Below are 13,656 nucleotides of genomic sequence, written 5' to 3'. Positions count from 1 at the left end.
AAACAACATGCCAAATGAGCCTAAAATGTTGTTATATGTCTCTGCCCAACTAGAAAATACTCATAACTCTATCTTTTCAACCTAGAATAAATAACTCTGGAAAAAGATGGTAAGCAAACTCTCAAATAGAGTGTGGCATATGAATGGAGCAATAGGAAGTTGGAAGAATAGAAAAAATAAGTACATTAAAAATACAAACCCATAACAACTAGCACCAACTCTTGCCTCTATGAAACTATCGTCTAACTCTCCCTCACCTCAAAGGCATGGACGTGCCTCTCTCCTTCATATCTGTGACCCCAACATCATCGCACGTCTCCACCACCACCATATCACCATCTTCGACCATTTCTGCCTCCATCACAACCTCAACCACAACCACCTCCACCACAGATCCCCATGGTGTTGAAGAGAGAGAAAGAGGGGGTTTGACTTGAGGTATAGAGGTTGGAGAAAGAGAGTTATGGTCTGAACATGTGTCAACATTTAATTGATTAATGGATTAACTTCAATCATCAGTTTATCGAACCTACGTCAAACAAAAGTCATGATTTTAATAGAGCATATAACATATAGAAAATTTTATGGAACAAAATTCAAATATTTCAATATTTATAGACATGAAATATACATTTTAATGGAATAATTTTACTAATAATTGATAGATTAGATTAAATAATTTCTTTAATAAATTAGTTAAGTTACACTAATATTTATCCCATGTTTTATATTTATAAATTAGTTAAGTTAGATGATAGTAAGGAAGGAAACAATATATGTATTTTAACAATATTATAACAAATTATAGAAATTTAATTTAACCGTGAAATTTAAGTCTCATAGATGCTATTCAACATTTTTATTTGAGTTTAATTTATGTCTTTATGCATTGCCTTTTACATATAGCAGTATTTTGGCAAAAAAAAGATTGCTTGGATGCAAAGAGACCGTAATATAAATGTAAAATAAGAAAATCTAAAGATTAAAAGTGGTCACAAATTTAAACGTAAAAAATATATTTTAATCAATTTTTTTCTCCATCAAAATTAATGATTAATTATTGAAAATAACAACAATATATTCCATAAGGAAAGATTCTATAATAGCTACAATAATTGTAATTAATTCTCACCAATAATAACATTAATAGTTGGTATGCATAATGGAAAGTTCTATACTTGAATTTACAGTATCTTCAAAACATCTAATCTAATCATTCAGTTATGAATACAATTCTATAAAAAATTAGAAATATTCTCAAAGAATTATATATATCAACTTTCAACTCTTTGGTGGTACCATAACATGTCTCTTTCGAAATGATACTTATAACTCAATTGAGGGATATATGATTGTCAACCTTTTACTACCTTTAGTAAAAATATATATTTTTTTCTTTTTTCCATATTTTTGTCGAGCCTCTCGTTTCCATGTAGCTTTTGCCTCAATTTTTCACATTATCATTCTAAAAATCAATATTTAAAGAAAAACGTTAATCTATAATATAACAAAAAAAATTGGAAAATAAACAAGATAAAAGAAACAGATAAGCCTAATCGATTATTTCATCTCTCTGAAGAGAGTCATACTTTTTTGACCACTTTCACTTTATAGACTCACTTTTTCACAATAAAAGTTTAAAACCTGGATGCAAAAATTTGAAGACAGAAAAATCTAATCAGAAAAAATAGAATTATTGGAAAAAAAAATAAGAGAAAGAAAAAATTCACTCAAACCTTTTTGAAATCTAATCTCTGATGTGACCATGGACACTAAACCCCCGAATGGAATAAATCAAACCTTCCAAACTTTTTTCCATTTATAAATCAATGTCTTACAAATAGATGCTTGAATTCTTGATCCCTGCATACAAAACAAAAGAAAAAACAAAAAACTAATAGAAGAGTAAATCGAGACCTACTCGTGCCTTCAATAAATATAAACAGAAACACAAAAACATACATTTTCATCCATTAAAACTAACTTCATAGAACAAAAGTTGTTTCCCCTTGTTTGATTCGATAAATCTTCACCAACCTAGCTTTGATACGAGTTATCTTTCACAAGAGAAATATCTCTAATTGAATCATATTTAATAGACATAGTCATATTCTTATAACCCTTGAAGCACTTAACCCTCAAAAGTGAGAACAAGGGAAATGGATCCTCTCCATTGGTAAAAAATTGGAGAGTTAAATAAACATGAACCGTAGATGAAAATGAACAATACAGATCTTGCCACGTATACCACATTATTTGTGCTTCTCTCTTTCCTGCATCCTACCTAGAAAAAATAAATTCAGCACATGATTAGGAGAATAGAAATCAAACTCAAATTGTGGTTGCTTGAAGAACACTATACACTATCATAACATTATTCTTTCCCAAATGCCAATCATAAACAAAACAAGCACTCAATGAATTTCTTTTATTCAAGAAAAGTATTTGCATCCTTATGAGTATATATTTGTACTTTGTAGATTAAATCACTAATCGTAATTTCCAGAATCTGTCTTTAAGGGACATTTGACCGAATAGGTGGAGGGGCATTATGCTTCTAATCTTGATTGGGACCATGATTTGATTGTTTTAGGCAACCCATAAGTAAACTTGCATGAGCATGAGCATGAGCTGATGTGTAAAATTAAAAGGAGTAGTAGAGAGGGAGTTCCAAAGGTGAAAGTAGCCGACGGCGATGTTGGCAATCTTGGAAGGGTGGTGGTGGAGGATGAGATTCACATACCTACATTGCAGAGAAAGAGAGAAGACAGAAGAGTGTTACTTTTTTTTTTGTTTGACTTTGAAAACAAATTTAACATGCAACACGTGGCATGATTGGAGCCGTTTATACGATCCTACGGATGAAAATGCCTCGATTGCACATCCAGTTCCTGCAAAGAATGGGATATGATTTGTATTCGAGAACGGGAAACACTTTTAATAGGTAAAGACAGAAAGGTCTTTGAACTTCTGATCAATCACATAGATAATTTTTAAAACTGTTAGATAAATATATTTAAAATCATTTATCATTTATTAAAATTGTGGGTTATTAGTTTCTTATCGAGTATTTATTTATCTATAACAATTAACAATTAAAAAAGTCAATTTTAAAAACCATCAAATCCTTTTTATTTTCAAAATTTAACAATTAAAAATTATTTATAATCTATAACAATTAACAATTAAAAAACGTTAATCTCAAAAGTTGTGTGTTTTTAGTTCTTTTTATTTTGTATAATCTATAATAATTTATTTATGTATAATCTATAACGGTTAATAATTAAAAAATGAGAAAGGCTTAAAGTTACGAAATTGTTTTCGTCAAAAGCAGACGAACATTTATTTTGTTAACTTCCTTTTTTATTTTATTTTTCAATTAATCTTTGTTTTTTAAAAGAGATCAGCCATTCAATATTTGTTTTCTTGGTATTCGTGCATAGGCGCTTCCTGCAAAATAGCATCACTCTTAAAAAATTGTTGGTTATTACTTAGTCTTTTTTATTTTCAAAATTTAATAATTAATAGTTAATTTTTTTTTTAATTTTTTTAGTTACAAAATTTAACAATGTATAATTATCTATAATCTATAACAATTTAAAAAACTAATTTTAAAAATCGTGGATTGTTAGTACTTTTTATTTTATATAATTTGTAATAATTTATTTATTTATAATCTATAACCATTAATAATTAAAAAAATGTTGGTTTTAGTCTTTTTTGTTTTCAAATTTTAACAAATAAAAAATCATTAATTTTGAAAACCGTTGAATCTTTTTTATTTTAAAAAACTTAACAATGAACAATGAAGAATATAAATGAAGGAATTATATCAGAAGATCACGTGTCAAAAGAAGAATAAGAAAAATCACATCTTTTTAATATTAACTCAAAAAATATATATTAATATTGATATTAATATTATTATGCATAATACACATGATAAATATTTATTTTATATAAAAAATTATTATATACATATTATATTATAATTAAAATTCTTATCAAACAAATATTTTGATCATATAATTATATTTTAATATTATAATAAGTTATTTATTTTGTTGTATAAAGTTATTTTTAATTATTAATAATTTTTTAAAAAAATTATTTGAATTCAGCTTAAAAACAAAAATAAAAAAGATAGATTGTGCAATAAATATTATTAATAATTACCTTTTGTTATTTTTTTTCTTTCTAATTTTTTTTCATTGTGCATCAATGTAAAAGATAGATTGAAAGAAAAAAATTAACAAAAAAAACTAAAAAATATTTTTGTTAAAGATTTTTTAAAATTTTCTTATTAAACAATAAATCTTAAAAATATTCTTATTTAATATAGTTATTCTATTTTATATTTAGAGAGAAGATTTTTTACTAATTTTTTCAATAACAAATTAAATGCAAATAATATGATAAAATTTATCATCTATTAATTTAAAAATATTTTAAAAGATATATAAAAATTCAATAACTTAAAAGAGACATGGCAATTGATTTATTGATATTGTGTTAGTGAGCACCTTGATTTGCCTAGAAAATATTAGAGGGATTAATATGGTCATCCCAAATCAAGAAAGTTATAAAGATATTTGCTACCTGCATTGGCCCGATACAATCATTAAGTTAAGTATTTGAGTTTGTTTGTTTGGGAAATTATTTTGCTAATTGCAATGTATTGATTACTGATTGCAAAGGTGATGAATTTGATTTAAACTCCTACTATAGTACTATACTAGCAAAGTAGCAAGTATCCCTGTTTTTTTTTTTTTTTTCTCGTCTTTGCACCATTACATGCTAGCGTTGTAATTCATAGGAGACAGGTATCTTTAGCGAGTAAAATCATTGGATAATGATCATAAAAAAGGCTTATGCACTCAAATACATTGTCTGTTTTCCCCAATAAGTAAAAACTCCAGTATTCAAATAACCAATGAATATTTGTTGGTATATATCGTCAGCAGTTATATTTCGCCATTCCACAAAAGAGCTAATGCATATGGGCATTGCACGATCACGAGAGTGAGCAAAAAACTCGTTTGGGTAAGAAAATCTCAAGATCTTGATGAAATGATTCATTACAATGTGGAGCTGGTGCTGAACTCGCAACTAACCTTCTCAATGTCACAAATCTCCAACCACTTTGTAAATCATTATTATTAATTTATTATTATTACTATTATAATTTTTTAAGTGAACCCAATTTATCTTTGGCTAAAAGGTAAAAACTAATTTCTTGAAATCTCTTTAATTAAGATTACATTTGACAAAAATAGTTGAAAACAATATGTTTAATCAAAAAGATTGTTGTTGGTAACTAGTAAATAAAACTCTGAAGAAAGCTATTGAGCTAGCTCATTATATTATAAACATTTGATAAAAAAAAAAATTAATCCTGTGATTTTGGTAAAAAAATAATAATTTACTCCTTATTTTTTTAGAGATTTTTAAAAAAGCATAATATAATTGATGTTTGTTTACGATCATAAGAATCGATTTTTTTTAAGAAACAGTTAATTTTATAAGAAACTATTAAAATAGCTTCTCATTTTAATAATTTAATCAGATTTTATATTCTTTTCATCTTTTTATTATTTTAAACAGATGAAGCAAACACTTGAAAAGCTAAAAAAAAGGTCATTTTTTAAAAGAAGTGATTCTTCAACGAAAGAAACTAACAAATGGAGATTTCCAACTTTTATCTAAATCTCACTCATCAAGGTTCCGATTCAAATAGACTAAAATTACTTTATCCATAAGCAAACAAAGTTTATGTTTTACTAAGTGCTGGCATGGACTTGGATCGAGCCACCTCAACCAGCAGAAATATAGAAAATAGGAAGTATTATTAAGACTAATGGTGATGCCGTGATGGTGTCTAATTAATTTAAAAAATAAGGTACTAGACTTGGGAAGGAGGCAAGCTTTCCACATATATATAGCAGGTAAAGGAGATATCTTGTTTTCTAATTTCAGTTAGATTGAGTACACTATTTATGGATTTTAAACGGGTAAATCAGAAAGAACGCAACCAATTTTCTTTGTACTGAGAAATGAGAATTCAGCGTAATGATGTATGATTAAGATGCGTGCATCAGCTTCGTAGACTTTGGCCTCGTCAAAGTCTCTGTCTGTCTGTCTGGTGACTTAATTATACTCTCTCGAAGGTTAGAACTTAATAAAGATACTGTAATTGGAGAAACATTGTGTGTACATATATATTACATCAAATAATGAAGAATAAACATTTTACATTTTACGTATATATATATATATATATATATATATATATATATATATATATATTTTTTCCTTTTATTTCTCTAATTCACAACTAATCCAAACAAAGAATTAATTAATTGTAAGGTTAACTTTGAATGTGTGAGTTCGATCTCTTATATATAATGCATTCCACGTATTTTCCATTTCCTTATCTCCTTCTCACACTTCACTGTAAAGTTTCTTATGCACCATCCCTTAGACCAAAAAAAGTAAAAAATGTTATCAATATATATAGTTTGGTAATATTGTTCTTAATTAACGAACTATGAAGGGATGGAGCTAACTTGCGTTTCACATGTCATTTTGGCATCAAGGCTTATGCCGTTCGTGATCGTCTGATGGAAGCATGTCGGCTTGTCGGCACATTGTATGACGGGTAAAAATTCCAACACTTTCCGTATTGCTTCTTGTACTTCCATTGAATTATGGAAAAGATGTTACGGAATGTAAAATTACATTTTGGAAATGAGCTTTTTATAATGTAATTGCAAGTAGAGGAAGCAATAGTGAAAATTTAGGAAACAATAGTTTTGTATGACTGGTTTGTTTTACTAGGCCGAGTTTATGTAAGATTGGATCCTATCGGGCTAGTTAGATCGGAGAATTTTATTGGACTTACAGCATCTTTAATATGCATTTTTAAGCTTAAGTTCTTGAGTTCAAGAATTCTTTTCCTAGATTTATCATTATTTTTGTTTAAAAATTCTCTAGAAGTTGAGTTTTAAGGAAACAACTCTGAAGAACTTTTTTTTTAAAAAAAATATTATTTTTCAATGTCTCTCTTCCTAACTAATTTTAAATGTAAAATCCATAAAAAGTAATCTAAGAATTTAAATTGGGATCTACACTAGAGTAAAAATTGAGCAGAGTTTTTATGTATTATGTGACATTATAGGAACCACACAAAGTGGTTGAAGATTCCAAAATAAGTTTTTCTACCAAAAATGCTCTTAATTTATTTTTTTTCCACATCAGTTAACTCTGTGTGTGGATCCCCTAAATGCAAGGGAATGATGGTGACCAAGAGGATCTTTTGAATGTGTTTGAAATGAATTCCCTAAATGCAAGGGAATCAGATGGTGACCGCGAGGATCTTGTTAGCATCACTAGCTATATATATGTCCTATTTCAAGACTGGCCTGCTGCAGGAACTGTAAACTTGTATTGGCCTTGGTAAATTTAGCCATTCTGGTCATTATGAGTGAGGATATAATATTTTTTTTAGTTGCTATAAGCACAAAAACACATCTAACTTTTAGGTGTATCTAAGCGGATGGAAGAAAGATAGGTGATGCTATTAATTACACTTTCAATAATTAGTTAAGTTTAATGAAGAATGAATCTTGTTAATTAATGTCTTACTGGAATTAATAAATAAAGTTTTTTAAAAAATAACGAGGAAATGTCTTTACAAAACCTTTCTATTTTTAATTCCTTTAACTACTATCTTAAAAGCACTTTTACCGCATCTTAAAAAGCACTTATTATTATCCTCACAAAAATATCTATCCCAATTCTTGACAAAAATGTGTATATTTACACGTATGTTAAAATTAATTAGCACATGCTCACCCCTGCTAACAATTAACAATAATGAGATTTGAGAGTTGAAAGTTGAAACAGTTGATAACCAATTATGCTAACATTATATACCATTATATGCGGAGCCATTACTAATGCTGTACTTCCAGCCCCTACTACTATTCAAGCAGTTCCAAAAAAACAAAAATAAAACTAGTCAAGTAGTACAGTAGAAAATAATTCTTTCCAGTAAAAAAATTTAAATGAGATAGAAACAAATTATAAAGGCCTTGTTTATTGCTCAATGCCTAAACTTGAACCACGGAAATAACATAGAAGTAGAAATATGTAGCATTGGGGATTAGGAACTGTTGAGTATTGATTACAGATATATTCCCATCATTAGTACATAAATATTGCATTCAATTATAAAGATCTGGGTTGGATAATCGTGGGGTGGGGATGGCAACAAGAGGAATTTTCTTTTTGAGAACAATACCAAATTTCTCCGACACATCTAATTTTTCTCCTTGAGGTATTGTCCAATCAAATAAGTGCAGAAGTGTGGCAAGAAAATACAAAACCGTCCTCTCAGCCATTGCTATTCCTGCACAAATTCTTCTTCCAGATCCAAAGGGAAAATAATTGAAGTCATTGCCACTGAAATCCCATTTTGCATCTAAGAACCTTGTAGGATCGAATTTAAGTGGGTTCTCCCAAATGGAAGGATCCCTATGAATAGCCCAAACATTCAGGAACACTTGAGACCCCTTTGGAATTCTGTAGCCTCCCACATTGGTGGTTTCACTAGGGCAATGAGGGATTAGAAGTGGAAGCACAGGATGTAACCTTAGAGTTTCTTTCATCACAGCTTGCAAGTAGGACAACTTATGAATGTGGGACTCTTCTACCATGTTATCTTTTCCTACTACGACTTCCAACTCCTCTTGGACTCTCTTCATTATTTCTGGATTGTGCATCATTTCTGCCATTGCAAATTCAATTGTGTTGGAAGATGTATCAGTTCCACCCGTAACCATATCCTGTTTGTGCAAAGAATATGAGAACTAATGTGTTACATTTGAATTTATTTTCATATAAGAAAATATTGACTTTTTTTTTCTCTCTTGTAATTTGTAATGATAATAAACAAAAATAACATTTTTTTTATAAATGTAACGAGTCTAATTAATGACTAGCATATATATATATATATATAGGCTGCAAATCTATGGAACGACCCGTTAAGTTCGCGGATTTAACGAGTTTTATTTCCAGACTAAATTCTTATTGTTAATTTGTTATGTTTAAAATTGGTGTACTTTAGTATGATAAATTTTAGCTTAAAAAATAAATCCAATATTTTAACTTTTTAAAAAACATTTTTTCACCATATTTTGTTGGTCGGATATGAACCTTGAAAATAAAACCATTTATTTTGCAAAAAGGGTTTACCTAACCCGTTTAAAACATGAGTTTTGCGGTTAGGCCTTAAACAGGTCAGACCCATCCGTATATCCACCCCTAGTTGATATTGGCTCAAACCTCATTGCTATTCGCCACACCAATATTTTTGAATTTCCAATAATACCCTTCCGCATAATGTACAATGGAATCATACTTCCGTAGTCCAAGTGGGGGTGCAAAAAAAATTATACAACGGAAGTATGATTTTGTTGCGCAATTTTTTTTTGCACCAAAAGAATGAGACGGAAACACAATTTTGTGTTATTGAATATTAAAATGGAACCGTAATTTCGTTAAGCACCTCCGCGTCACCTTGACCCAAACAACACCCGCATCAACAACACCTTTGCACCACCACGCCTCTGTGCGGGGGGAATGCGTTGAGATCCATGACCTCTTTGAAAAGGAGAACTATCGTCAATGCGATGATATCGAACTCATTGAGAAGGGGAAGCGTTGCCTAGGGGTGGAAGTGGGCTAAGCCTTCCGTGGGGGACTTATGGCTCAACTCATTTAAGTTCTGGCTTGGCTCGGCTCGTTTAGCAAAAAGATTAAGCTCAAATTTTTAAAAAAGTCTTTTTAGTTAAATAGGCTAGGCCATGAACTTAAAAAAAATCCTATTAAGCTTGATGGGCTAACCCATTTAGCAACAATAATTTTAATAAGAATGTTATTAAAATTATTTTAATTAAATTACAAAATTATTCTAGTAGTTTGATAATTTGAATCATTCTAATGTTTGAAATAAATTAATTCATATAACCAAAGATGGATAATAAGAATAGGGGCTTAAAAAACTTTGGTAGACTATCACATATAGTATTTGTAGGAAAGTTTAATTTTGTCCATATCTTGTGGTTTAAAATTGTCTTATTGTTTTTTTTTAACAAAAATCTTTGACTTTATTAAAGAAAAAAATATTTTTTATACTTCTTAATATGAACAAACTCTTAATTGGTCTAACGAGTCCGGCATAATTATATAAAAGCCAAACACAAACCTTAAAAATAAGCTCATAACAAGTAATAAATCCAAACTTGAACTATAAAAATATAAAATAAGTCAGACTTGGATTAGTGATGTTGGCAAGCCAATGGGAAAGTGATGCATTCTAAGGTTGGGTGGTTGAGAAGAAGGTGAAGAGAAGAGAGATGGGTAAAGACATCTTTTTCTCATATTTGTAGAGGCCCATGACAACTAGATAAAGTCCAATATCAACCCCTAGTTGTATAAGTGTTGTTGTTTATTAAAGCACATTATCTTTTTTGGAAAAGAATATTGGATACTAATATATTTTAGGCTTAATTGTAAAAATAGTTCTCTTATTTATCCTAACTCACTAAATCGGTCTCTTGCAATTTAATTCACCAATTTAGTCATTTTTTTTTTCAATCTGGCTCTTTGAGTTCCCAATCCAGAAATTGAACATTGACTCTCAATAGGTAACGTTGAGTGTCACGTGTCATAATCTTATTGGATGTTAAAATGGCATACAAAAATTAACATCCGACAGGACTATGACACACGTAACAGTTAACGTTACCCATTAATAGTCAACGTCCAATAGGAGTATTTTTACAAAAAAAAATTAAAGATTCAGCTGGTGAATTAAATTACATGGGAACCAATGAGTTGAGATAGATAAGATGACTATTTTTGCAATTAAACTTATTTTTTATTTGGAAACTTCCAAAAAATCAAAACAAGAAAGTGATCCACATTACAAATGGGAAAACAAAGCTAGGATTTTTGTGGTTTGTTTTTTTTTTTTTATCATAAATTCATTTGAATCAAACATAAAAATTATATGTGATTTACATTGGTTCAATATTAATTTATTATCAAATTTGAATCAAAATCAGACCAATTTTTTAATGATTTGATTTAAATTAATTTTTGCAGTTTTCATTTAAATATTATTTCGTTAAATTTATATAGTTTCTTTTCATCTTTTAAAATAAATTACTAATAACAATTGACAAAACTTTTTAATATGCTAAATATTTTATAGTAAAAATTTATCAAATTTTCATTAATTTTAAATTAAATATATGTTTAAAAAGTTGTTTAAAAAAATATAATATACACTTATAAGTTTTATATACATACTACTATTAAATAATGTGAAACTCAAATATTATACACTTACAAATCATAAAGTAGTATATATGTATTACGGTTTGATTGGATTTTAGAAGAAAAAAAATATGAGCATAAAATTATCAAAATAAATAAAAAAATTATTATTTAGTTCGATTTTTGGATTTTTAAGCGGTTTTTTATTTTTATTTTGGACCGAACCCATGTGAGCGAAGTTTGTGAGAGGGAGCGTACCATGAGCAGTGCCTTAACGTGGATGATGGTAAGTGGCGTCTTGGAGTCACCGGCTTCGTCCTTTAACTTCAACAAAAACTGCAGAAAATCCTTCATTTCTCTGCTTTCCCCGTCTTGCCCTTCCACCTTCGTTCGCCGATCAATCATTCGTTCAAACATCCCATCGAACCGGGCCACCAAAGCGTGCATCTGTTTCTCCACGCCTTGCAAATCGAACCGGGCCAACCCGGGAAAAAAATCCGAAACATTCGGCTTCCCCAAGAGCTGCGTTATCTCCGCCACCAGCTCCCTGAACTCCGCCCCCATGCTTTCCCTCTCCGCCCCTTCCACCGCCCCTCCCCACATCATATTCGTTATCACATTCATCACCGTCAGAAACACCTGTTGGAGGAGATACAAGACTGATTAGGTGATTAAGAAAAAAATTACCAATGTATAACAAAATCTAATAAATTAATTATTAATATTTATTGATAAAATAAAATAACACCTGTTCTCCTATATTCACCGCGCTCCCCACTCGACCGTACAAATAAGACACGGTTTTGCGCATCTCGTTGCGGCGCAGGTCGTACACGGAGTCCAGCGTGGCGTTGCTCAGCATCTTGAGCACGCACACCTTCCGCAGCATCCGCCACTCCGGTCCGTACGGAGTCCACGCTATGTCGGAGCCGCCGTAGGTTGCTGCCCTTCCGGCGGCGGGGACGTCGCGGTTGGCGAAAACGGTGTCATTCTCTTTGAGCACCTCGCGAGCCATGGCCGGTGAGGTTATGACGATGCTGAGCTTGCTCCCGAGTCGGAGCTTGAGAATTGGGCCGTGGATCTGGGCCAGGCCGGCGAAGTAAGTGTGGAGGTCCGGGTCAAGAGATAGAAGGTTCCCGAAGATAGGGAGGCCCGGTGGGCCCGGTGGAAGGGTCTTCTTCTGAGTGTTGTTGTTGAGTTTGAGGAAGTAGAGGCATGAGTACCAAGCTACCGTGGAAATAACACACAATAGAAGAACCAGGGTTGAGAGGGAAGCAACCATGGTGTGCTATTATTATTGAGTTGAGATATCAGAATGGAGGTAGGAGAAATTTATCACAAGTTGAAGATGGGTGGATGAGGTACAGGTACCCTACTAGTTAAAGAGGCAATATATAGAATTAGCAGTGCAACAAAATCTGCAAAAACAACACATATGAGTTTGCTTTGCATGGATGGCACATGAGGATTCAACAGGGAACACGACAAAGGAATTATTGGAGACTGGCAATGGAAGTTGTGCTAGATCCCAAATGCCACCCATGCCATGACCACACACTATTTTCTTATCGGCTAATATTTATTTAAAATCACAAAATTATATGGATTTTTCCTTTCTTTCAAAATTGTCGAATAATTTTTAATAATATTTTTAATATTTAAAAAATACATTAAAAATTTAATATTAATAGCATATTTTCTATCTGCATTTACAATCTCAGAAAAAAACTTTTATAGAATTAAAAGTAGAAAAGTTTAATGATAAAAAAAAAGTAGAAAAGTTTTAAACCAATATAGGTTGTATAACTACTTTCATGCCAATAAAGAGTCAATAAATACATTAACTAAATAAGACACAAAAAAAAGAACTAATTTATTAACTTCAAACTTTTGCTTAAAGAAATTACATTCAAATTTAATTATAATTGTTTCTAGCCATGCATTGAGTCTACATAATCAACTTTCTTAAGCCATTTATTCTTACAAACAAAAAACCCAATATTCTTCTTGAAAGCAACTGTCATATATAGGTCCTTCTAAGTGGTGCTAGATATTACCTTGTTTCTTTGAGTCCTAATTTCTATAAGAAGCACTAATTATACCTTTTTATGTTTTCAATTGCCTTTTCTTAGAAAAAAAAAAAGGCTTACCATAAGTATAAATTAAAGTAGTTTAACTTGGTATTAAATATAGGAGAAAAATAGAATATATGAGCTAAACAACTTATTAATAAAAATTTACATTAAAAAGAAAATTAATTGAGTTGTTTAAGATTAAGATAACATAAATCAAATTGTTTATATCAAGATC

The 13,656-nt window shown here is 30.3% G+C and overlaps 1 protein-coding gene across 1 annotated transcript; it reads right to left on the bottom strand.

Annotated features, from left to right (window-relative positions):
* Positions 1 to 8,033: 8,033 nt before the first annotated feature.
* On the bottom strand, positions 8,034 to 12,880 carry LOC114394044 (geraniol 8-hydroxylase-like). Its single transcript, XM_028355591.1, has 3 exons — positions 12,095 to 12,880; positions 11,605 to 11,985; positions 8,034 to 8,846 (listed from the first exon to the last, which is right to left on the bottom strand). Exons 1-3 carry the CDS (start codon positions 12,626 to 12,628, stop codon positions 8,226 to 8,228), a joined length of 1,536 nt encoding a protein of 511 aa, XP_028211392.1. The 5' UTR covers positions 12,629 to 12,880; the 3' UTR covers positions 8,034 to 8,225.
* Positions 12,881 to 13,656: the final 776 nt, after the last annotated feature.

This window comes from Glycine soja, chromosome 17 (genome assembly GCF_004193775.1).
Source record: "Glycine soja cultivar W05 chromosome 17, ASM419377v2, whole genome shotgun sequence".
Taxonomy (NCBI): Eukaryota; Viridiplantae; Streptophyta; class Magnoliopsida; order Fabales; family Fabaceae; genus Glycine; species Glycine soja.
Note: the sequence above shows the minus strand (reverse complement) of the source record. Positions and strands in the feature narration are given on the sequence as shown.